This window comes from Rattus norvegicus, chromosome 1 (assembly GCF_021556685.1).
Source record: "Rattus norvegicus strain SHRSP/BbbUtx chromosome 1, alternate assembly SHRSP_T2T, whole genome shotgun sequence".
Lineage (NCBI taxonomy): Eukaryota > Metazoa > Chordata > Mammalia > Rodentia > Muridae > Rattus > Rattus norvegicus.
Genome location: NC_141534.1, coordinates 4,283,731 through 4,310,571, shown reverse-complemented (window position 1 = coordinate 4,310,571; position 26,841 = coordinate 4,283,731). Strand labels below are relative to the sequence as shown.

Genomic DNA, 26,841 nt, shown 5'->3' with positions numbered 1-26,841 from the left:
AAAGTGCTGAGCAGATGTTAGATGCTATCTTCATTCTCTCCATTTTACAGAAGCAAAACTATGAGCCGGGTGGTGACGGCACAGGCCTCTAACATACATATATATATATGAGAGAGAAGGAAGGGGATGCAGCTTGGAGATAGAGGAGTGCCTTAGCGCCTCCTCCCTAAGAAGAAGCCAAATAGCAGTCACTGAGTCTGCTTTTGCTCTTCATGGCTGACATCCGCTTTCAGAGTTCGCTCGCAGGCAGCAGACCCCATGAAACTAACCTCGAGGAACCGACAACGTAGGAAACCCAAGGCAGAAGGGCTTGGGTTTCGTTCCCAGGCCTCCTCCAGGGCTGTCGGCATATAAATGAGGACATCCTGTTTTGACAAATGACACCCTTGCTAGCTTGGGAACACCAGAGATAGAGTTCCCACATGGCTGCTCCACGCATTACTGCTTGGCACCGCCAGTCTAGACTGTGGAAGCTGCCACTTTGCTGGGCCTTGTTTCCAGTGGTCACAGGGCAACCAGACAGACACCGAATGGAGACAGAGCTGCTGCCCTGGGCGTGCCACATCAGCACAGTGGCGGCCATTGCTGCTGCCACCGCCTCTTTTCTTTAAAGAATAAAGAACTTCCCTTCCTGTTCGCTGCCTTTATGTTACTGTATGTTTGCCTTCGAAAGTGTGTGTGTGTGTGTGTGTGTGTGTGTGTGTGTGTGTGAGAGAGAGAGAGAGAGAGACAGACAGACAGACAGACACACACACACACACACACACACACACCTTGGAACCTTGGCTGTCATTCCTCAGGAGCCTGGTTGTTTGAGACAACAGTCCCTCATTGGCCTAAAGCACACCAGGTCACTAGGCTGGCTGGCCCAGGAGCCAGAAGGACCTGCCTGTTTGTATGTGTCCAGTGATGGGGTTTTAAGTATGTGCCACCGTGCCCAGCTTCACCCTGTGGGTTCTGGGAGGTTGATCTTTGCTTCTTGTGCTTGTAAAACAATCTTTTCACTAACTGAGCTAGCATCCCGTCTTTCTGTTTGCTTTTGAAAGGTATTTTATTTTGCCAGTTACTAGAACCATAATAGACTTTAAAGAAAAACAACCAATGTCTGTCAATAGCAAATGTATTTTCATTGGTGAATCACCCGGTCCTAGTCTGAGATGGGAGAGAGGGCAGAGGGACAGTGAGCTGGGAGAAATCACAACAGGACCAGCCTCAGTTTTTCTTGTCTTTGGGACTTTGTTAATCTGTAGGTTGGTCACCAAGAAGCCTAAACATCACAGAGGTGGGGATCATGCCTTACCTGGGCTATAGATCCGTGTCACCAAGCATTACAGTGAACCAGGCTGGTTGGTTAGCCTGTGCTAAACAGCATATACTTGGGCATAATAGCCCATGTGTTTTCTTCATTAAGTTTGGAATAAGAGAAAGCAGTGGTGGGCATGCAAAACAAAAACAATGTGGACCTCTGCAAGCCTTCTATTTGTGGTATAGTGAGAAAAACTGTGGCTGCCACCAAAGGGCAGGAGTGTGCCACAACACAAGGCAGAAGGCTGGCTGGCTAAACGAACTTCAAAGTGAGCACAAGAAGGCATACTTGGCCTGTCCTGATGTTTCTGTGTTTCTTTTCCTAACCCGTGGAGCCTTCCTCCTCCTCTTCCTCCTCCCCTTCCTCCTCCTCCTTGTCTTCCTCCTCCTCTTCTTCCTCCTCCTCCTCTCCCTCTTCCTCCTCTTCTTCCCCTCCTCCTCCTCTTCCTCTTCCCCCTCCGACTTCTTCTTTTTATTTTTTTGCTACTAGCAAATTTGCATTTCTTTTAAACAACTTTATAACTATTTTCCCAGTCTTTCACAAACTGAAACCGGACTATTTGTTCAAGCTTTGACATTGTAAAAGGGAGACTACTTTTGGTATTAGTAGATTTACTGCGTGTGCCCACCCCCCCTCCTTTTCTTTGTTTCTTTCTTAAAGGCAAAGCAGACTGGAAGAAGAAAAACAAATACTTCTGGCAGAATTTCCGAAAGAACCAAAAAGGAATAATGAGACAGACTTCAAAAGGTACAGTGATGATGTGGCCTTGGACTGTGGGTCCTTGTGGCTTCCTGAGACTCAGAAGCCCTGTCCCTGATCCAAGTGGACCCCTGTAGTGTAGGATTAACTCATCGCATATAGCTGCAAAATCGTCAACTTTTCCGACATTCCTTTCGTGACTTCAAGATTTTGACCCCATGAGTTTCTTGAACTCAGAGAGAACATAACTAGACAAGCTAGTGGTCTTCTGACACCGGGGACCAAGTCTGCAAATGTCCCCCTCACGCCAGCTACCCTGCTTTTTCTCTTAAACTCGCCAAGTGCTGACCCCAACAGGTCAAGGGAATCTGCATTTGTTAGTTTTGGACCCTCCAGTGCATACCCCCACTTGGAGCCTTTGCATTCCTCTGAACTTTTTGCACTGTGACAGGGACAGTTATGGGGCTGTTGCCCCTGGAAACCCTCTCTGGGTCTGACATCATGAGAATTTAGCCGGCTGCTCTGTTGAAGGGAGCCCTGCCCTTTCTCCAGGCCTTGCCTTTGTTTTTGTTTAGATAGCAAATAAATATGTCGTCTCCTGGAGCCTGGGTTCTGTAATTGATGTTTCTCCCAGTGTTCACAAAGGAAACCAGGACACATTGGCTTCCACCTTCCTGTCTGACCAAAAGGGGTTATCAATAAGTGGACACGTTTTGCTGTCCACCCCTGACACTCTTTTCCTTTTACACAATGACATAACCTCTCCTGGCCCGAAGTCTCTCCAGTCGCTCCCACCCAGATACCAGAGACCTGGCCGTGGACTTTAGCGTCCCTCTCTGCACACCTGAGTTTTCAGACAGCTCTCACGGGACTGTTTTTGTTGTCCCACTTTGAAGGAGTTATTCTTCCACAAACTCCCAGTTTTCAGTTTTGGAAGAGTCCCAGAATCCCGTGCTTCTGAATAGACTTTGTATCCTGACCAAAAAAAAAGCTGTGGAGAGAGAAGGCGGGGCCTAGAGAGAGGGCTCAGTGGTTAAGAGCACGTGCTGCTCCTCCAAAGGACCAGAGTTTGGCTCCCAGTACTTATGGTAGGCAGCTCATGTTGTGTATAACTCCAGCACCAGGGGAATCTGATGCCCTTTCTGCCCTTCGTGAGCACCCACATGTACCATTCATTTATACAGAAATATGCATATAGACATTAAGAAGTCAGATAGATAGATAGATACAGATATGATATGATATGATATGATATGATATGATATGATATGATATGATATGACATGATAGTCAGCAGTTCACATGGCTTTGTGAAACACCCAGCCAGCTTTGTGTCACTCACCACAGGTAGTAAAATGAATCAATCAATGAAGCTTCTCTCCACATCCACCAAGGCCTTTCACTTTTCCACAAGGGGATGGATATCAGAAGGGACTTGAGGGCTTCCTCTGAACTGACCGGTTATGAAATGGAAATGAGATGCAGAACCACGGAGAACACAAATTGCAAGCTAGGTCCCTCCACCAGGGTTCCCCATGAGTCTCCAGGTAGCCTCCTTGGTCCTGTCCTTGTGCAAATAGGGTAAACAGAGCCCTGGCTGAGGTCCCAGTGATACCAGAAGCCACAGAAGTATGTTGGAGGAAGATGGGGCCGAGGAGGGGGACCAGGGCCTACAATATGGTTTCCTTCTGGTCACTAAGCCGACTGTCACTAAGCCCTCTCCCACATGCTAACCAAAGATACAACCGGCCAATGGGGCTCAAGAGGAATGGTGCTCTCCACCATGTGGGAAAAGATTTTTTTTAGAAGGACTCAGTGGGAGCATCTTTTGCTCTGTAGTTCTGGTGACCTTCGGCTCTGATTAGATGGTGGCTGCCTGTCACAATCCTCAGGCCCATGTGACTGAAGTTCTTCCAGACGCAGGTAGTTGTAGTACCTGCCCTCCACGAGGCTGATGTGCTCAACATTCAGCTTTTATTTATGTGTTTATTCCGTGAGAATAGTAGCCAGATAGCTCAGTCAAGAAAGGCAGTTGAATTAGGCTCCTTAGCCTTGGCTCTGCGGCTTGACTCCCTGTGCTCCCACACAAATAGATGTCCTGGCCATTCATACTTCACTTGGTAGATTACCAACCCCAAGAAGCCTCATAACTGCCTGTCTGATCAAGTTGAGTATTTAAATGAGATTCCTGGCCCACCCGTGACAAGAAATTCCCTGTCGACTTTGTACCGTGTCTAGAAGGCCTGACTCAGCACTTCTGCTCACTTGGGAGAATTGCCTCTGTGGTAGCTCACACATGTTGTCACTGAGCACTTGGCTCTACGTCCCTCCGCTCTAGCCACAGCACGCAAGATAGACGGGGTACCCGAGAAACGTCCCTCCGTCACCCAAGATGAGGGTCTTCTAGGCTGGAGGGCTCCCTCGTCCCTCATCTGTGTCTGTCTGTCTTCAATCCCCAGGAGAAGATGTGGGCTATGTGGCCAGCGAGATAACCATGAGCGACGAGGAACGGATCCAGCTAATGATGATGGTCAAGGAGAAAATGATCACCATTGAAGAAGCGCTCGCCAGGGTAAGGGTGCAGGCGTTCAGTTTTACCTGTGAGCACCAGCTAAAAAACGTGTGTGTGTGTGTGTGTGTGTCTGTGTGTCTGTGTCTGTGTGTGTGTGTCTGTGTCTGTGTGTGTGTTCTAGGAATCGAATAGCTACAAGTGCACATGTACGTGCTTGCACAGGCATGCCCTCGAGTGTCAAAGTTCCCAAGTATTCCTCTCTGGTTCATTCCACATGTCTGCCCTAGCATTGGGGCAAAGTCCAGCAGACTTCCTAGCAAATGCACATAAGAGGGGCCACCTATATGCATTTTCCTTGTGAGTAGGAGATTTTCTTGCCTCCTGGGGAGTGGGAAAGACCCCCCCTTGTTCCAATAGCAAAATCCATCCTCTGATTGCAGATATACAAGGCCATCTCGTGGCATGGGAGCTGCTTGGGATGACGTTTGCTTGTTTCCTTGGAGCAAGGGAGAACGTTTAAAAGGGCCTCAGGATAGTCTAACGCAGACAGCCAGGAGAGGAAGGAATACTTTCAAACCTGGAGGAGAAAACAGAGGGGGAAAAATTAATTCCTAATTTTAGCAGCTAGATGGAAGTTAGAAGACGGCCTAAGGTGGCCAAGCCTTGTGTGACTTAGCATTTGAAGCCTGCAGCCTGGGTACCATCAGTTTGGTGACCTTTGCCCAGTCTCTAGCACAGCAGTGGGGTTCACAAAACTCCTCTCAGTTCAGGGTTCTGTCTTTTTTTAAATGTAAAGAGGCAGGGTAAGATAGCTTACAGATGATTTCTGTTTTTGCTGTATGGTTCTGTCCAAGAAAACGGCATGTCAAACGTTTCCTAGGAGTTTTGGGGTAGACACGTGCCTTGAGCGTTAAGGAAATCACTTTTATTCGTTAGAAAAGATTAAATGTTTATGAGGATCTAGGTATTTGGTGGTTTGCTGAATAGTACAATTAGTGAGTACTAATTTTAAGCCCACGACTAACTGTTGGCAATCAAGTTCGGGCCGTCATGGACTAGAAAGTTCTGTGACACACGGGGAAGGTATGAATCATTCATTTATCTGGGTGATTTGTGCATTCGTGTGGGTGGAATATTAGGTTAAAACGGGGAATACACTCCCACACCAAGCCTTGGATAGAGCTAAGCCCTGCTTATTTTATCACAGGGATGCTCAGCCACAACACAACGGGCCTGTGTCAAAGAGAACATACCTTGTTAGCTTTAAGGGGAAAAAAAATAAGAAAGAAAGGAGAGTGAAATGCTGTGGAGACGTGAACAAGTTGCACTTAGTAAAGTTGGGTAGAAGCTCTTTCAGAGCGCCACGCATGAGATGGTCCAGGGGTTTGCATGAAGTACAAGGGAGCTGCATTCAATACTCAGAAATGTCAACGTTCTGGACAGTGTCTGGATGAAGGTCAGAGAGAGCCCATAACCGTGACGTTGAAGTCTTATTTTCTTGAAAATAGAACTCTTAAAACCGAAGCTGCTACCCACGCCGTGACCTAATTACTAAATTGTATATTTACTCGTCTGACAACACACGCCTGCTCCTGGGCTGTGCGAGTCAAAAATAAAGTCCTTGGGAGATTAAAAAGCTTGTCTGCTTACAGTTGCCTGGTTAGGAATTTGTTTCTTAGTGTTCTGCTTAAAGATGAAGCTCATTTAGTGACTTCCTAAGACCGTGTGAGTATAGGAATAGAGTAGAGGCCCGGACAAAACTGACATTCTTAGAAGACTCCCTTTCCCCCTGACATTTCTTCCCAAGCACGCAGGGAGGGGCTAGCCTTTCAGAAAGCACATATCCAGATGGAGGGATCAGCCCAGTAGATATAACATTAGTTATACCATAAAGGCGAGGACAGTGTATATGTCCCCAGTGATACGAGTGAGATTAAAATGATTAGTGCTGCTAACAGCAGAGGCTTTGGGCCATATGCTTTTAATGTGAGCTTTGTGCTTACCTGAAGCCACAGGGGTGGTAGTCACGGTGCTGTATTTGTGCATACCCATGTGTCAGTTTGATTGCAGCATTGAGCTTCTGACAAGGGTTCAGGCTATCCCCCGTTGTCCCAGAGGAGAGGCTGAAACAGAGGGGGTCAGTGACCTATCCCAGGCTGTCAGCGGTAGTTAGTGTCGACATCCAGGCCTTTATTCCATAAGCAGCCCCAGCACTGTCTCCCCCCCCCCCCCCATGCAGAGGTAAGAGAGACATCCTGGTTTTCAATAACACGAGGACGTTTGCATTTTTTGGATGGTGACTTTGCTGCACCCCACAGCTTGGTTTGATCAGTGTCTTCATTTGGATCCAAAGACTAAATTGCAAGGAGGTGTGACTGAGGTGACAGCCTAGGCGTGGGAAGAGCTGAGTGTTGCCTCTCTGTGCCGTATACAAACCTCCCTGGACTGGCTTGCACGCAGCATTCGGAGAGAGCCTCCACTCAGTTTTGTTTTTTCTTAATGCTTAAACACCGAGTTTCTAAGCTTATATTTTCAACAGTCTGGAAGGTGTTTTGTTTTGTTTTGGTTTGTCTTATTCTGTCCCCATGTTCAAAGCCCCTAGTGAGCTATTTCATGTTTGCTAGGTGATAAAATTGACAGACAGAAGGGCCATAGCCCTCCTGGTGCCTCTGCAGCTCTGTGCTGGAATGAAAGCCACAGCCCTCCATGCCCAACTTGTACAGTGCTGGGGAACTGAACCCAGGGATTCATGCAGGCTAGGCAAGGGCTCTGCTGTTTGAGCTGCATCCCTAGCCCTGCCCTGACATTTCTAAAAGTTGGTTTCAGGTATAGCATTTTAATAATGAAAATAGAAGCACCATCCCACGCTAGTGACGGCTGCCCCATTCATCTCCCTGCTCCCATGGCTAGCCCCATGCAGCGACCACCCATCTTGCCATCACAAATTCCTGTTACCCGGTAAAATCAAAACTCTAGAGGCTTATATATAATTTAACAGTCAGATTTATATCAGTAAATTCTCATCCCACAAAGCTCCCAAACAAAGAACTCAGAGCCAGTTGATATCGATATAAGCTGCCCACTTAGATTGGACAAATTGGCCTGTAATAATCCATCCCTTGTATGATATTCATAGCTACCTGCGGCTATTTAACGCCACAGGAATGTGGGTCTTTATCCTCCTCCATCTTCCTCCTTTCTCCCCTCCCTCCCTTCTCTCCAGCCTCTCAAAAACTCAGCCCACCCTCCTTTTCTACTGTCCAATCACAGGCTTCAGCCTTGCCTTTGACCTGCCCTCCCCTACTTAACAACAATCTGCATTTAGGCATTCTCCCTTTGATATTCAGATGTCCGCTGGCCCCTCTCACTGCCCTCTAAGGGGAAGGACTCGCTTTGGGGTGTATACATGTGGACCAACGCTGTAGAAAGTTCCTGGTTTCAGACTTACCGTTGCACCTGGAGAAAATGAGTTTTGGTGTTGGAGGGAAAATCACGCCTCCTTTTGGAACAGTATGCCGAGAGTCCGTTGTGTGTGTCGGTCTGACTTCAAACCCAAAGGCAGGGTTTCGTACCCTGTTCTTGTAGTTTTGGAAGGCTTAGCTTTGCTTAGCCCCGGGTCCCCATCACCATTGTGGGGAAGTTCTACGAGATTTCTGCTGTGGAGTACCCAGCAGAACATGACCACTGTTCTCCTTCACTCTCTCATTTGTTCTTGCTGCAGCTGAAGGAATATGAGGCCCAGCACCGCCAGTCTTCCGCCCTGGACCCTGCGGACTGGCCCGACGGCTCCTACCCCACGCTGGATGGTTCCTCCACCTGCAACGTGAGTCCATGTCCCTGAGTGTCTTGACCATTTGTGCTGATCAGGGTCCTCCTGAGCTGTCTCAACCTTTGCATTTTCTTTCTAAGGTCTCTTTCCATAGACCTCTTCTGGTACTGTCTCAGCTGGGTCAGAATCCCGACTTCCTTGGATTTTGCTTGTAAATTATGGCTTTTACACTTTTAATTTTTTCCCCTAAGTTCTTGATGATAACTGTGGAATGGGATTCATTTGTGTTTCTGGTTTGCATTTCCCTAATAATTAACTATCAAAGCTGAACATCTTTTCGTGTGATCGTAGGCCATATGTGCGTCTTTGGGGAAGGGTTTATTCAAGTCCTTGGCGCTCATGACCTGTGACCCCATGACCCATGACCTTTTTTTTTTTTTTTTTTTTTTAATGCAACAACAACGGCAAACAAAAACTTCTGTTGGTTTCTCCCATCCTATGGGTGGCTTTTTTACTATGTTGATGGTGTTTTTGGTACTGGTGTTTTTAATTTCAAAATTCTGTTCTCATCATTTTTCCTATTGCTCATGCTTTGGGTGTTATATCCATGTCATCACTGCCAAAACAATGTGGAGGTGGTGAGGATGATATCACCCCGTTTTCTGTGGGTGGTTTTGTAGGTTTTAGCATTTATGTTTTTTTTTTTTTTTAAATCCACATTAAGTTAAAAACTCATCTGCTTGTGGATGTCCATTTTTTTCAAGATCTCTTTACTGACATTTTCCCATTCAGTGGTGTTGGCGTCCTTTTTTGAACATTAAGTGACCATCCTTGTGTGGGCTGCTTTTCGTACGATCTGTTCTTTCACTGGCATCTGACTGATTACTGGAGCTTTGTCAGTAAGTTTTGGACTTGTAAAATGGGACTCTTCCAATTTTGCTTGCCCCTTTAAATGGTCTGTGTCTTTAAATTGTGTGTTTTGTGTCTATGTGCATATGTGTGTGTGTATGCATGTAATGCTCATGGAAGTCCGGGTGACACAGTGAGGCGCTGTGTCACCCGGAACTGGAGTTACAGGCAGTTGTGAGCCACCTGACTCCATGTTGGGGATGAAATCTGTTTACTCTGCAAGAGCGGGGTTTTATTAATTTTAGTGCTTTTGTAAATAGTATCATCCTTTTACTTACCCCAGCCAGCTGTCTATTACAGAATCTATGGTGCAGCTTCTTCTTGTCGTATTGACCCTGTCACCTACAGCCTTGCTGGGTGGGTTTGGTTTCTCTGATCTTTTGTACATGTTCATGCCCTGATGGGATTTGACGGTTTTCCTCCGCATAAGATTGTATTACCCACAGACAGAGACATTCTGACTTCTTTTCCCACCAGAACGCCTTTATACCATTGAGACTGTTTGAAACTGACCAAAACAGCACCTTTTCAACTAGGAGTTTCATGATGGTTGCAGGAATTGGAATCTAGACGTATCCTGCCCGGTGCCATCTTCAAACAGAATGGAGGGAGTCCTCTTGTCTAATGTTGTATAAAGTTTTGTCTGCTTGGCCAACTCCTCCTGATCTTTGGAGGCCACTCTCCACCCATGACCTTAGGTTCTGTCTGTGCCCCACATAGGCCATCTGTCTGAAACAAACTTCTCTTTCAGTCATGGTTTTTTTTTTTTTTTTAAGCCCAAGGCTTCCTTATTTTGTATAACACAGGTTCCATACTTTATTGACACATCCAGGGCTCCGTATCATCTGTCCTTGGTCGTTTTCTCTGATCCCATCTTTATTTCCATGCCCAGTACCCCTCATTCCAGCCACACCAGTCCCCCATACCCATTGCTGAACAAAGCCCGAGATTCTCGTATTTCCCGGTTTTTAACCCCCACAATTTTGTCTACCCAAAATGTGTCCTCCATTTCCCCCCTGCTGAAAATGCGAGCATTCTTCACAGGGAAGCCCAATTCTTCACTTCCACTATAAAACTTCCCTTAGCCTCCCACAGCGTGTTTATTGCTTCATTTTTCATGCTTTTGTTGAGTCAGATTTAATACATCCACCCTCAGCTGTTATCCCCGAATGTGAGAAATAATTGTACTTCTCTGAGGCACCTCGGAAGCAGCAGGCTCCTTGGGCAAGGTGGACATGCTGTGTTCTTTCCTAGCCCAGTGTCCAGCTCAAGCAAAACTTTGCCTATATTCACTGTCCGTGCTCCTCTAGGAGCGTGCTTGGGAGTCTTGCGACTACAGATTAGTCTTGACTTTGCTTTGTGTCTAAGCAACGCGTGGTACCAAAACAAACACTAGATTTCCAGTGCAGCTGAGGGGCTGAGCTTTTAAAGCCATGCCATGCTTGCTGAGGAACCAAAATGGTACCATTTATAATAATAAATATGTCATAGGCTAGTGAGCCTTGGATCTGAGACTTATGATGTCATCAAAGAACTATGTCCACAGCTTTGACTATGACCCTGGGTCTCTCATCCCAAATCCAAAAGACTAATAATATATACCATGAACCTAGTGAACCATGAAGAATAAACACAGTAACTTAAGAAGGATGTGATTCAGAGAGAAGGCAAAGACTCGCTCATCCATAGTGGGTTCTTTAGTGTCAAGCCCACCGTGTACTGTCCTGATCAATAGTGTCTGAATCAAGGGCAAGGTTGACTTGTTCATTCAGAGAAACGAGGTCAGTGTCCCACATCACACACTGCTCTGTCTTCTGGGAAAGAAGTTAATATATGCTAAGTTCTCTGAGCATTTTGCACAAACTGCCAGGAAAGCCTTACTTCATTTACATTGGCCTTTTGAATTCCTTTCAGAGGGTCCATCAGAACTACCATCTATCTGTAAACTGTCAGAAAGAATTGGGTGTGTAAGGATTAGGCATTTTGTCTGCTGGGCGTTTCATGTGTAGAGAGGCTTACTTCGAAGCAGAACTGGTGGATGAGAAAGAGGGGCAGCCCTGGCCGGACAGAGCTCACACGTTGGTGTAGATGTTAAAATCATGCTCACTTGCACACATAAATTCAGAGTTCCCAGGTACACAATTCTATTAGTAACCTGTCACCAAACTGTCTCTTTCTACATGCCCCCCGAATAAATGCAGTCTGTCAGAGTCCAGTGAGGGGCATTCTCTTCACCTAACAGCACACTCCTCCAGAAACTCTAAAGAATGACTTCTGCTTGTGGGACGAGGGATAGGTGATGGGACCGTTACTAATGGACTGAGTTTATGAAAGGGAGTTATTTACTGTGTATTTTGCCGGTTGACTTTCTGCACATTCCCATACCCATTTAGCCATGGTGCGTATACAGAACTGCACACAACCAGCCTCTTCCTGAAGTCTGCTTGAACTTGGTTGAGGTCCTGACCTGTGTGGTTGCTGCCCCTCTTACCCTGACGTAGCCTTCCCCATGTTCTGAAGGAGACTCAGCTCAACATTCCTTCGTCCTCAAACTGTTTCATCATTATTCTGAAACTGCTTCTGTCTCAAGGTTCATTCAGATAATGTCCACTGTGATGACCCCCCCCCCCCCGCCATCCCAAGTTAGGCAGGCTTCAGTTCTCTATTGATTCCTTTCTAAACGGAGATGGAAATAGCTCACTGGTCACAGTTGGGAATGCCCGGGCTTTGAAAGTCCCAGTGATCATAAGGCCTTTGTCACCAGACCTCAATGCCTGTATTGACGCCTGGCATGCCTTCGGATGTCACTTGTGCTGATTTCATAGGCTCGCCTGCCCCCAGAGCTGACATTAGATAATTGCGCGTTGCTTCATAGTAAATCCATATGTGCATTCCTAGGTCCTAAGAGTGCAAAGTGCTAAAGATAGCTACCAGGGGAAGTGAAAAATAGCCTCCTCCTTGCCAAAGAAGCATCTGTTCCGCGCCAGACCCGTTAATAATGAACTTCTGTTGTCCGCGGTGGAGTACTGAGAAGGGGCTCTGGTTAAGGATTTCATTTTATTCCTTCTTAAATAGCTGGACGTTTACGTAAATATTTTTCTTTTAATTTATTACAGCATCTTTCTTTCCCTGTTTGCCGCCTGCCAGGTGGAAGGTCGTAGGAACTGTCACGGGGAGTGGTCAGTTTTGTGCCTTCAGGTTCAGCTTACCTTCTGGTTAAGAACACATTTAAGGGGCTGGAGAAACAGCTCAGCAGTTAAGAGCCCTCTCCTAGAGGTCCCAAGTTCGGTTCCTAGCTCTAGGGGATCTGGTGCCCTCTGCTGGCCTCCGCAGGTATGCACAAGTCACACACACACACACACACACACACACACACACCATTCACATGAATAAAAATGAGGTTAAAACCCACATTCATTTAATTAAGTAGCATTTAGTTAATAAACCATACTCTCTATTTTGTACCTATTATGCCATAAGTCTCAGTAAATCGTTTTATATTTTCACAAAACCAATGGACAAGAGCCGATGAATTGCATTTGGCGTTTTCACATTAACGGAAGTGCTCGTGCTGAAATATGCGATAAGGCAGACGGGCTCACGGAGTATCGCAAACCCCTCGTGGAGTCTGGCAAACCTGCATTAGATATAATCACACCGTGCAAAACGTCCTAGAAAAAAATTGGAATCATGTTTCCGAGGCTGAGCTTCTTTGCAGGGAAGGATAAAGCGACTCTGATGGAGAATGTCTGGAAAGCTAGTTGTTTCGTGAAGCCGCTCTCCCTGTCAGGTAACACGTTCAGGTTTGAGGAGGTTTAGCATCGAATCAGGAGAGGTACCTACGTAAGGGAAAATTACCGTGTCCTCCTCGGGCCTCACATCCGGAAGCTCATCTCTTCCTAGCCTTTCATTCCAACTATAAATATGGCTGCTAACCTGGTTTGAGGTTCAGGAGAGCCATGTGGGTGGACCATTTCCAAAATTCGAGAAACAAAATGCTATGTGGCCTTTTCTGAAGACGCTATTTTAGGTGTTGATGGAGGACCTTCAAGGAAGGTCGGCACTAAAAATACGCCCTCGGTACGTTATGTTTGGAGTAGAAGCTGTTAAATGTTCTCAAAGAAGCGTCAGAAATGTTCTCAAATTATAAGCTGCAGGCCTTCAGTGGCCGGGTTTTCACTCAGGTGGTTTTGTTGCTATTTCTGTGTGTAGCACTAAGGATAGAACTCACGGCCTTGTGCATGCCACACACCCTGCCCCTGTACCAGGCTGGCAGCCCACGGTGTAGGCTTTTCAAAGTCATTTCAGGTGCCCCACTAACAGGCATTGTCTTCAGGCCGGAGCAGTCAGGTTTGATGTTCTGAAAGGGAAAATCCGTATGACCTAGAACACCATTAGCTGTTTTGGTGCGAGCTGAGGCTATAGAGCACCCCACATAGGGGCCTGATGCCACCAGTTCTGGTAGCAAATGGTCTAATGCTATTATGGAAAAGATACCACTAACAGCGTAAGCGCACCATACACTGGCATGTCCTGAGTAGGTTGTATCTTTACACTTTGGTTACCCGTCATTTATGCATATACAGTTGCCCTCTTTAGAGTCCAGAGTCTGCTATTCTGTGTCGAACCCTGCTCTCCCTCTTCTCATTGGCTCATTTTTTTTCCTCTTCTGAGATGGGGATCTATGTTGCCCTGGTTCATGCTGACTTCCTGAGATCAAGCCATCCTCCTGCCTCAGCTCCCAAGTATCTTTGATAACGGCGGTTATGTGCCCTTAGGCCTAACTTCTAACCGGGCTGCTTTTAATGTGTTTATCTTGAATACTCATAGTAATATCTATGAGTTAACATTTGTCAGAAATGTCGTCTTCATATTCAAAAGCATTCAAAGAAAATCGTGAACTAAAACGGCTTTATCGTTTGGGACAATAAGACTCGAAAGCACATGAATGTACAAAATCCCCCACCAATGAATAATCCTTAGTTGAAAAATATATGGTTTTGTATTTTGACCAACCACTGGTAAAAAAAAAAATACACACACACACACACACATATATGTATATATATGTAGATAGATAGATAGTAGATAGATAGCTATCTGATAGATAGATAGATAGATAGATAGATATATAGATATATAGATATATAGATAGATAATGAATGAGATCAGCATCAAAGCTGCCAATCCAGGACCCATTTTCTCCAAGAAAATGGCTGACCTTGTTTCCGTTGTCTTCTTTTATATTGTTTTGTTCTGTGAGGAGGGCATCTAAGAGAGGCTAGATTCCAGGAGTAAAAATAACTTGGGCGTCTGTCTGAGTGTGGCTTTTTCTATAATATCCCGTTTGCCTCTGTATATCTTGCCACAGGAACTTTTGTGTAACTCTTGCTTCATCCCAAACAGGTTCAGATTAGCATGATTGGTTTTCACCGTGCGTCTAGAAAACGGCTCTAAAGTTGAAGCTGTAATGTTATCCTAGCCGGACTTGAACTTGGGGGTATTTGGACCTATGCTTCAGTTCTGAATTTCACACACAAAACATGAGTGTACCCCGTTCACTTGTAAGATGAGCAGGACGAAAGAGAAACAGGGCCCAGCAATAATTATCAGAGGGCATTTATATCCCAACTGGGATAGGCACCCTCCATTCTTTAAGTGCCGTGGATTGAGCCGTGGGCCTTACACGTACTGGGCGTGAATGCTACCACAGACCCTGTTCCCAGCTTAGCAGTTCTGCATGCCTTGCCGAGTTATATTGTACCCCGAAAATTAGCCCTTCTCCAGAAGTTTCTGAATGGAAATGTATTTTTAAAAAAAAATGAGAAACAAAACCAAAAAAAACAGTGTTACAGATTCTGGTCTTTTAATACACCCTCAAAGCTTTTAGAAGATCATTCTGCCTTTTAAGAATAATTTCAATAAAATGTCATTTTGCTTAGCGGACTGAGACACTGTAGGAAGGAACAGTGCCTCGTATTTTCTCAGTGGCCTTGGAACTAAAGTAATAGCAGAATAGGACCTTTCAAATTCCCGTTGTAGAAGAAATCACTCTCTGGATTTCCAGTACAGAATGACATACGAGGCAAGAGTCAGCCAATGGGGAAACAGGCACATGAAGTGTATTATTATTATTATTATTATTATTATTATTAATTTATTTGTTTGGTTATTTAGGGGAGACAGAGGGTCAGAGAGAACAAGTGTGTACAATGCCTTGGTGGATATGTGCATGTCAGGAGGTTGGGTCTTGACTTTTCCCTTGTGAGCAGTGTCTCTCTTGTCTTCTACACCGTGTAGCACTCCAGGCCAGTTGGCCACAGAGCTTCCGGGCCGTTCACCCATCTCTACCTCCCATCTTGCTGTAAGAGTGCTGGATTACAGCTGCTAGTTGTCACCTCTGCCTGGTTTGTTTTTGTTTGTTGTTTGTTTGTTTTTGGTTTGGTTTGGTTTGTTTGTTTTGCTGGCCACGAACATTGAACTCAGATCCTCCGGTTCGCATTGTTACCGCGTTTACTGGCTGACCCGTCTCCCTAGCCCCACAGTGAGAGGGTTTGTGAGAATTGAGAATCTGCTCCAAATTCCAAGTGGTTGAAGGGGGAGGGGGAAGATGGGGGCTACTGAGATGACTTCCTGTTGTTCCTTTCCCCACTTCCTGTTCTTTACTCAGCACCGTCCCCTCCCATTCCCAGCCTTCTCACCGGGACCAGGGCCAAAGTCTGAGGCACACATTTCATGAGTCCCTAAAGATCGCCCTGAGGAAATCGAGTTAGACAAGGAGGAGGTGCTTGCCTCTGCAGACCTCTGGAAGCCAGCTTTCACCCAGTGTGGGTAGGAGCAGGGCCGGGCAGCTGAGATGTGAGTCAGACGTGAGGTCTGGATCCCACTTCCTTGTCAGCTCTGCCACTGGGACAGAGCAGCCATCTTTGTGCTTGGGTTTCTTCCCTAGATCAGCCAGTGCAGTGTGCCCTGTGAGTGTTAATGACACAGAGCGATCCGTCCCCAGTGGATGTCACCACTCCGTGGGAAGGTCACCCGTCCTTTCCATCCACTGTCATCGTTGACATGCTTGAGTCCTCTATTTCTGAACATGCCACTGTGCGCACACGTCAGTAGCACGAGTGGAAAGAACTCGCCGATGCCTGCCGGCTCAGCTCCACTCTTACCGAACCCACACGCAGCTGGTTTCCGGCTGCTGTATGTCTTGCTCTGTAAGTGGATCTAGGTGAGGGGTGAGTCCAGTGCCATGTATAAGGAGTAAACAGTCTACTATGTGGAAAGGATCTTCCAGGTGATTGGATTTTGTATGTGGTCCGGCTGTTTCCTAAGTGGAGGAAATGCTCATCAGAGGTCCAGAAATAATAACTGTAAGTTGGGTTCTCTGCAGACCAGCCAGGGACACCTTGTTTTCTATTCTTTATATACTTATAGAAAGTTAAAAGCAGGGCCCGTGGGGACCCTCCTCCATCTGTCAAGGGCCTTGTGAATACAAGCCAATACTGACAGAGTGCCCAAGTGTGACATATTCTGACAGTGTCTGTTTTTAAAGAGATTTTTAACCTAAGATAGCCTTTGAATACAGTTTGGTCTGTTGTTTCTTTAATCAGTTTGAAACATATAACATTAGAGATATAGATAGCTTTTGACCTATAAAAATGAAGCTTCGTTTGTCCAGCCTAATGCATGGCTACCGGAAGATGGAGATATACGGCATTTATTCCAAGTGCAGATGCAATCTAATATGGGTCAGGGGTTGGCATTTGGATTCACAGTAGCCTTTCCTCGCCTTGCTGGGAGGGAGCGGCTGAGGGAGTTTGGAGACAAAGAGGATGTCCGTCACTGTCCAGTGCTACTGATTCGTCACATCTCTGCCCTTCATTAAGTCATTTGCCCCGGTGCCAAGCCTTATTTATTGGGCCACAAGTCCTTCTTGTGGTCATGAACAGGATCCAAGAAGCTGGATGCAGAGCCCGTCCATTGAAGGCACAGGCCGCCCATCGCTTGTTTCTAGTGCGTTTGAACTCTGTCCTCATAATTACCCATTATACCAAAACTCTCAGAACTGCAGTCAGCAGCAGACAATGACACTCATTTGGAAAGCAAAAATAAATAAATAAATAAAACCACGTGGGTGCTGGAGATTGAACCCAGGGTTTTGAATGGGAAAGCGATATTTAGCACAGCCAAATCCTAATCGTACAGACGAATAGCCATTGAAAACATCCCTCTGTCCTCTCCCGAGCCCCGCTTTCTCTCCTCTGTGTCACACCACGCCCTCCAATGGGCCTAATGGTGTACTGTTAGTTACATAAAGCTAAGCGTGTTGTGTAATCGGTTCCTAAAACTACGTGATTCATCTCCTGCCCTGTTGCCCATTTGACCCAGAGTGTAGATGAAGTAATGCCATCTTGGCCATTCCTCTAGTCACCCACTGGGCAAACATTTATCGAGGCTGTACCGTGCACCAGTCTTTATTCACAGTGAGCTTGGGGTTGGGAAAAAGAGTCTTAATGGGTAGCACAGTCATGGACCATGAGGAATGTTACCTATGGGTGCCAGGCACATGATGGAAGACCTTACCCCCTCAGAGGCCTTCCCGAAGAAGGTGTCTGATACTGAATGGTTCTCCGGGTGATAAAAGAGAAGTGGGTATCAGGTAAGGGGGGCAGCAGGGTTCAAGGAGAAGACCTAGAGATATCAATCAGGTGTAGTAGGAGAGAAGTGACTTACATGTTATGAAGTTTTGTTTGTTTTTTTTTTCCTCTTTGTATTTTGACTCCTAAGGTGTACATGGTATTCTCAGTTCTTTTTACAAGTTGATTTTGTAACTGATTTTGGCTTTTTATTTCCTTACATCTGTTTCTTTTAAAACGGTGCCGTCTGCGTGTGCTATCTTATCTTGGCGGTTTCGTCTAACTGGATTCATGACCTAATTAAATTATTCAAATTTAAATTATTAAAATGTATGCGTTCAAGTGCTTTTCCACTTGTAAGTCTGTGCCTCTTGCGTGCCTGGTACCCAAGGAGGCCAGCAGAGGGCATCAGGTCCCTTGGAATTGGAAGGACAGACAGTTGCAAGCTGCTGCATGGATGCTGGGAACTAAACCTGAGTTCTCCACAGGAGGAGTAAGTGCGTTTACCTGCTGAGCCATCGCTCCGGCCCCTTAAATTAGTTTACACAGTCAAGCGACTGGAATTTCCATCCGGCTTATTTTTTTTCCTGGTGAAGATATAAGATTGAAAACTTGCCTCCAATTTTCAAAATTCTTGTGTTCCCTTTTCCTATCCCCCCTCCCAACCCCACTTGTCATATCTTGGATTTTGGTTAAGCAGCGGTCATACATGTTTTCCCAACTTGATCATACTGGGGTGACTCCAGTCACATTTTGTACTCGGGTTGATGACAGGAGTGTTAGTGTTTTGTGTAACCGTAGTTCTCCCCACCCCCACCCAATTCTTCCAAGATACAGCTGAGGTCTCTATTGTGTAGTCCAGTTGTCTTATTGTCGCTATAACCTCATGGACAGCCCCGATGAGTGATAGGATGTAGTCTCCATCGACGTCCTGGTACTGTACTTCCCCTTCCCCGGGACAACCTTAACCGCTCGGTCACAGTTCACACTCGTTGGTTCCTGCCAGCAGAGCTACCCTCTGTTTATTCAAGTCTACAATTCTAGTGAGTTCTGCAGGCTTAATACTGGTCAGGCAGCTTCGTGATCAGCTGTTCATCTCTCACTCAGCAATTCCCCAATTCCGTTTCTGCTGTTCCCGAGCCATGAAAGATAAAGAAGCTGGAGACATCTCTCCTTTTCAGATGTGCGCTTACGACAGAATTAATTCCCTGCTCTTTGCTAGTCTGGTGTTTTTTAAAAAGCGGGAGGGAACTTTGATGGTTTGTCTCTTGGCCTGACCATGCGGTTTCTAAGTGTTAATGCACGACCCTTTGTTTGCTTGTTGGTGGTGACAATATATATATCGCTGGGTTCTAATACTCTTTTAGCATGGGAGGCTGAACATTCTGCTGATCTCTCTGTGAAGGCCATCCAGTGGTTCAGCAATTATATCCTGATGGTTTTGCTAACTCAGTGACTGTAAGCAAACTCCTCAAAGCTACTGATTTTATTTCTTTATTTGAAGACAGACGTTCAGCCTGGATCCTTTAGCTTAAAACTCGCATCAAAGCTACTTCGTATTAATTCTATAGACGAAACCAAATAGATATACAGATTGTGGCTTTAGGAATTGTCATGGCTGGGTCTCCATAACCTCCTTTTGGGGGGGGGGTCACTAGATTCCTTGGATTCTCTGCATTTCTGCGTTGTCATGCGCCTAGACCAAGTTGTTAGACAGCCCTGTCCTGAGAAGCCACTGCGTCTGAACCGTGAGTCAGTAGCCTGAGATGCCAAAGCAATGTGACTTTGCAACACACCCGGTCCCCGAGGAGGCTTACCGCTTCGGGAATGAACACTGGACTTTCCAGCCCATGTGTGATTGTCCTACTTGGCAGCATTGTTTTGAGTCAGCCATCTCCACGGCACGGGGCTGCCTGAGAGCCTGGGCTCTAGGGATTGTGCGGGGGTGGGGGGATTGTGGGGAGTTTGCTAGGATCTTCAGGGTGTCTCACATCACTGATGTGCATTGAGTGAACCCCCAGCCTCTTACAAGGGAGGTCTACCATTGCTGCTGGCTTTCTAGGTCCTTCTTGTTACCTTTCAGTTGTACCTTAGGCTACTTCGTATAAACAGCTGGTCCCCTGACCCGTGAACAGGATGACAACATGCAGAAAAGTCACCCAAGGCCGTACATATGGAGAGGAAGCCAGTCCTCTTACTCCATCCCTCCTGCCCCAGGGGAGGAGAAAAAAAAAGTGTTCTCTGCTTCCAGGGACCTTGTAGATTTGGAGCAGGTAGGCTTCTTGTGCCCAGAGTCGTTCTAGGTTTGGTGGTAGGACTGTTGAGATCTTTTCATCCTCCTCCTCCTTTGGGTAAAAGAATAGGTAGCCTGTTGTTTTGAGGGTGGTTAAAAGAAATTCCGTGTTCTTGAGTTTAGGACACAGAATCTAGTAAGTACACTGTGGAAGGCAACATGCATTTTAGTTCCTTTGGGCCTTCTATTAATTTTTAAAGTTTTTAAAAATGAATTAAGTGCTGACAGCCCTTTTACTCCAGGGGAGAGTAATGTCACCTCAAATTCCCACACACTTTTTCCAAATAAAAGTCTCCTATAATTATCTTCTCTTTTGCCTCCTCCTCCTCCCCCCTCCTCCCTCCTCCCTCCTCCTCCCTCCTTTCCCTCCTTCTCTTCTTCCTCCCCCTCCTCCTCCTCCCCCTCCTCCTCCTCTCCCTCCACCTCTTCCTCCACCTCCTCCTTTCCCCCTTTCCTCAAGTTTGGCGACAACTAGTTAATTTTGAAGCCGCCAGAATGATTATTTCAGTGTTGCACGATACCTTTGGGAGGAGAATGGAATCTCGTCATTTTTTTTTTCCCCCATCTGCTGACAAAATTCTCCTAATTTCAGAGGGCAATGATGTCACCCTCTACTGAGCAAAATATTTCTTACTAAACAGATGGGTCTCCTTGCCTGACTTCTTTGTAATGGAGTAGGGTGTAAGGCACAATGTGCTTCGTGTCTTATGTCGTTGTCCGATGTAAGTTGAACAGGATTGCTATGAACTCGGCGGGACTAATATTTTTCTTTCTGTAAACACAAAGATTACCATGATAACAGTGACCCAAAGGTCCCTTCCGTGACTAGACATGGCTAGGTCCTCAAGTGTTGGGGAAAATTTTGAGTGTATCCAGGCAGAACCAGAATGTAGCCCTAAGGTAGGGAGGGATCCTGAATACATCACTGCTTGGACCATGGAGGGAGACCGGACATGGTGGAGAGATGATGAAATCCAGCTCAGGGAAGGGGAGAGCAGAAGCTGCCGTTGATTGGTGTCACATGCTGTTTACACAGAGACATCAGCTGAACTCTGCTTTGTCCCAGCTAGTTAGGCGAGCATCTGAGGTCAGAGTGGACAAGGAATGACGGCTTTGGGGGGATCTCAACACTAACCTCTAGGTCGTGTATGAACGTGGGTGTCCACGAAACTCATAACTAGTGCTAACCAGTCACTAACACGCATCTCAGTTTTCATAGCTGAGGGGCACTGTACCATGTGCAGATCTTTTCTCCAATCCCAGGGACGAGGCCCTCACACCTGACCTGCATTAACCACCATACTTCATACCCCCATAAGCTTTTCCTCGCTGTGCTTTCTGTCCTGCAACCTTTGTGAATGTAGGGGGACGCTTCTTAGTCACGTTGACACTTCATGTTCTTCTGAATGCCTTTAATCAGTGTTCACTCACTTGTTCATTCATTCATTCATTCATTCATTCATTCATTCCAATCGAGAAATACCTATGTAGCATCAAGATCAATACAAGTTTTATTTGTCCAAGTATGAAAAAAAAATGTGTGGCACTGGTAATGACAAGGGACTATAATATAGTTAAGACAACACATTTCTTCAGAGCAAGTTGCAATGTGTGTCAAAAAGCCTTGCAGATGTGCACATTTAAAAAAAAAATCCTTCAGTTCTAAAATCTAATCATCTGTTCAGAGAGGGAAACACCGTGCTAGACACGTTAATAAATTCTGTCACACTGAGCATCTGAATTGGTTTATGTTGGAGACATCCAAATGTCCATTGACAGGCACGTCGTTTAAGTAAATGACAGCCTACTTCTGCGACGGAAGGCTGTTAAATCACTAATGTGTTGGTGTGCCCAATTGGAAGCGTATCTGTTGACATGGGAAGAATTTCCGTACGTGCTTTCTTTTAAAATTTAAGAAGTATACACGGTCTAAGAAGTGTCTAAAACAGCGGTTCTCAACCTTCCCAATGCTGAGACCCTTTAATACGGTTCCAGGAATTTCCTGAGGTAGCCGTAGCCCAGTCTGTTGTCTTGAGTGTTTGCTTCAATGTGCCGTGCAGCGGAGGAGTTTGAACATCCTCACCCCTTGTTGACTACATTTATAGAGGGCTTGTGACGGGTAGACACTCTGGGAATGGCTTGCTTTCAGCAGGTTCAGTGCATCCAGGTCAGGAGACTATACCAGACCTTTGTCCCCACAGAGTTTCCTGTTTTCCAAAAGGCAGATATATATTGTATCCCACATGAAACCCCACATTAGCTCCATAAATGCCAGGCTTGTCCTCTGAGAGGTGGGGGCAGAGGCATAGGAAGGGAGAATTAAACTCTGTTCTTTTGCTCATCCTCGTAGGTGACCTTGAGCTGGCTATGGGCGGGTATGTGGGTGGGGGCCATCAAGAGATGCACCTTCCCTTTACCCTTTTCATGGTGTCAATCCAAGCTTCAGTGACTTCCCACCCTGCCAGGCACCAGGCTTCGCATAAAGGGAGTCATCTCCTTCCTAGATCCCACTGCCTGCTATAGAAGTGAGAGCCAGTAACACATGTGCCTAAGGCTTATCTACTTTCCCCACTGGTGAAAGGAGAGCTGAACCCAGGCCTGGTGAATTTCAGTGTCCTGGCTCCTAAGCTAACCTTCTCTGCACCTTAGCATCCAGCGTCACTGAAGCCGCAATGCCACTGTGCCTCTAGCTTTATGGGTCTTCTTGGCCTTGCCGTGTCCATAGCATGCAAAAGAGCCATTTATAAAACTAAAATGGAGGATTCTGCCTAGAGTCCAGTCAGTACCCAGTAGAAGACACGTAAGTAACAGACACTGCCGAGCTCCAGGAACACCATCGGCACTGTAAGATAAGTGTCATCAAACCAAAGTGACATTTAGGAATCCTGGGACCGTCATCAAGATGATCGGCTAAGGTCTGCTGAGACTTACTTTGAAGTGATAATCAGCTTGTGCTGATACTAGAGGCTTTTTGCCCAGGTGGAGAGTAGGGTAGGGACAGATCCATAGGACAGATCCATAGGGTCCCACTTCCTACCTTGAGAATGGGGTCATGCCTGAACCCATTTTATGGATTGTGGGCATGGTATGTGCTGGATGTCATAGCTGGTAGCACTTCATCTTGCCGCCATCTGTGTTGTGTGTGGCCTGGCAGTGGCAGGCGGTGAAGCCATAGATAGGCTGTGGGAGAATTGGTTTGTGATCTGGGGAGCTGGACAGTACAAGGGAAGCTATGGTGAACCCTTGTGGTGGGAAAATGAGGAAGTCTCATTAAAAGTAGAAGAGAGGCTTCTGGGGCAGCAGGGTTGGGGTGCAGGAACCTGAAGTTGGTACCTTTCTAGCTGAAGGAAGGGAAGGGAAGAGGAACAGATAGGGGACCCAGCAAACGGGGAAGATAAACTGTCTGTCTGTCTGTCAACTAAACTGGTGACTCTGGGCAAAGCATGACCTCCCCCTTGTGGGCTTCGGGTCTCAGAAATTTCCCCCTCCCAAAAGACCTTCTGCTATTTCAAGGAGACAGTGGTTGGCACTCATTGGTAAGCCAGCCGTGCTGTATGATAGCCTAAGAAGAGATGGACGAGATGTCACGAGTCGTGGTGCACGGTGGGATAAACGACTTAACCGAGGGGAGTTACCCACGGAAAGGAGTCACACCGCACGTCACGGAGACTTCTTTCTTTGGTTTTTCTTCTCTGCCTTGTTTGGACCATGTTCTGTTTAAGTAACGGCATGTGCCCAGGGACACCTCCCTCCCCGAGAAAATTAAACAATTATCTTGTGACACCGTCCTCAGGCTCGCTGTTCTAGGGTGCCCGAGAACTCAGCTGCCCTGAAATGACTGTCAAAACAATTTGGGAAGACAGTTTTAGAAGCCTCAGGAAAGGGAAAATCGCCTACATTTACTCTGGCTATTAAAACAGAAAGGGGGAGAATAAAGAAGGGGGGCAGGGTGGGGGTGGGGGTGGGGGAAGAAAGTGACAAGTCACGGAGAAAGCCAGAATCACAAGCTTCACGGTAGTAACTTCTAAAATAGCCCTGGAAAGGTGTCCGCTTTCAATCGTGACCACTCCCTTCAGCAAACGTTTTGGAAGCCCATCTGCAGAAGCGATCTGTTTTAGAGTTCAGTCACTCGGAAGGGTTTAGCCCTCTGTCCTGGATTCGCTCAGATTCTCGAGTTCTTTTCTTTCTTTCTCTGGAATTCCATAGACAGTAATTAAGGAACTGGAGGCCAGCAGGAGGTCAGGGAGCCTTCCTCAGTGAAAACAGGGATTGTTGGCCATGCACAACACTCCCTTTTTTCCTTGTGGTGAATAGGAGATTTGCTTAGGGCTGATGACTTATGCCTTTCTTACAAGTTATACAGTTAGCAAGCGGCCGGGGAATCGGGCAGCAGGCAGAGAGAGGCTAATTGAATCCAGTCAGTGTCCTGGTGCTCTTCTTCAGATGTTGGGCTGTGACTGGGAGAGCCTGCCCGATCATGTAACTGCAGAGAACATGTTCGTGGGAGTGCCTGGTCCGACTTGGAGATTTCAGGGCTGACGATCAAGAGTGGGATTTGTTCTTCGTGGGGAGGGGGAAGGGGTACCAACTGCATCTTTGCAAAACTACCCTTTACGCCTGCTAAATGCCGAAGCCGGTAAGTTGATTTTTTTTTTTTCATGTGAAAGGAAAACTTTTCTGTTGCTTCAAGAAAAAAGGCTTTCTGCTTGCTTCTGCCTAGGAAGCAACTTTCTTGGCTTCTTAAATTTCTCTAGATCTGCCCATCTTCTAGCTGCTTCCCTGCCCTCTACCCCTGAGCATTCTCGCCCCGCTCGTCACCCAGTCACCATACGTAACTCTTAGAGAATACTAAATATTATTTTGAGACTGTGAAAGAAAAAGCAAGCATGAGCCGGCTGAGTCTGTGAGAAGGACTTAAATCCAGACGGCATTCAGCATTGTTTTAAAGAAATGTACATTCCGCTGGCTTTCTTCTCGTAACGTTTACAACTAATGCAATGACAGCGTGGCCATAGAAGTTGAAGTATGTGTGTGTCTTCTTACGGACTAAGTTCAAACAGAACTGTTGAGTTCTTTTTTTCCTCAAGAAAATATTTTTTTTGCAATTGAAAAGTACTTTTCAGAAATACTTAAATGTTGTATGATGTTGTCTTGCTGGGTGGGTGGGGGGTTGAGGTGGGTGGGTGGGTGGGGGGTTGAGAGGGGTATATGGTGACTGAGTCTGGTTGTTCTGATTGTTGACTGTGACAGTGCATCACGAATTTGGAGCCAGGGAAGCAAACTCTGACTCTGTGTCAAGATGGTCTCCTGTGGTCCCTGCCAAGGATCTGATTGTTCCTTGCGAATATGAACTGCCATTTATTCCGGCTACATCCATTGCTACTGTGCCACTAAACTTTCAGAAACCATTTATTCCGCACATCACAGAGCAGTTTGTTATAAGGACTGGTGAAGGATCTGTTTCAGGCGGCCAATGACAGGCTTAGGATAAGCAGTGTACGCCAGCAAACAGACTTATTTACAGATGTGATTAATTTCGTTCCCTTTTCCCGATCATATTGCGTGTAGTTGTGTTATAAAAAGTTCTCCACGCTGGCTCCATGGCTTTTCCCATTAGAACATCACAGATGTGTCAAAGGATGCACTTGTTCCAAGAGAAGCTGGGAAGAAAGGAGGCTCCACCCTTCTGTCCATGCCAAATGTCCCCATAGACTCCTCAGTCAGTGCCTAGCAGCCAAAGGGCTATCTCTTTAAAGCAGCTATAGTCTTGTGCCTTGGCTTGGTCAATTTGTTATGGTTTAAAGCTGTGGAGCCAGCTGTCTGCAAGCTGATGTAATGTTGCTATGGTAACCAGAAATGAAACACTTAAGCATTCACCACAGAATTACTACATATAGCATTAGCCAAAGTAATTAAAACTTGAGCCATATGGGTTTTCTGGTGGAAAAAAAAAATCTGCAGCAGAGAGCTTAGAAGTGAAATGTTTCTGTTTACAGCACTGCAGAGGCCTTTTGCACGTCTTTTGGTGGGGATTACCCTTTTTGCTCTGGATGGCTCGGGGGTGGGGGGCAGATAAAGCTGATGGGTCAGCCTTCTTGTTTATAAGATGATCAAGCTGAAGTTTATTTTAGTAAGATGTAATAAACTCTAACTTAGAGGTGCAGGGGCACCAAGATGGGAAAAAAAATGTTCGAACACATGTGAACATATGTTTTTATGTTTATGTTTTGTTTTAATGTGAATCTGTGTTGGTTATGAGCCTACCTCTTGGAATCATTTATATACAAAGTAGAAATCCTTTATATTCTGCAAACCCCTTTTAGGTAGGAACTTTAAAAAAAAACCAAGCTTATATTTATTTTCTGTTTATCAATGCTATCTCAAAAATATTTACATTTTAAAATTATAGACACATATTTTAAATGATCCTTCGTTTAAAAGATTCTTAAACTCCCTTTTATGATAGTCAATTTGAATAAAAGATGTGACACATATATACATATACATTATGCTATGCTGTTTTCAACCCTTAGAAAGTAACAATTATTTGAGAAAGAATACACAGTGAAAAATTTATTACTGAGTTTATAAGAAGTGCAGTCATTTGTGTCTTTATATTAAAACAGCTGGAGAGAATTTCTTAAGGGCAAATATGTCACAAGTCTTTTCCTTGGGACTCAAAAGGAATCCAGAAGTTGACCCTCCCCGTCCATAAAAAAA

At 45.9% G+C, this 26,841-nt stretch overlaps 1 protein-coding gene across 4 annotated transcripts in view; it reads left to right on the top strand.

The window, feature by feature from the left end:
- The window catches only part of Sash1 (SAM and SH3 domain containing 1), a 298,706-nt gene that overhangs the window by 234,554 nt on the left and 37,311 nt on the right, over positions 1-26,841 (top strand). For 3 of the 4 annotated variants that reach the window (XM_087575848.1, XM_087575846.1, NM_001427579.1), the window contains 3 exon segments: positions 1,967-2,053; positions 4,465-4,577; positions 8,239-8,340. In XM_087575848.1, coding sequence (XP_087431974.1) covers positions 1,967-2,053; positions 4,465-4,577; positions 8,239-8,340 — 302 coding nt within the window. 4 annotated transcript variants of the gene reach the window in all.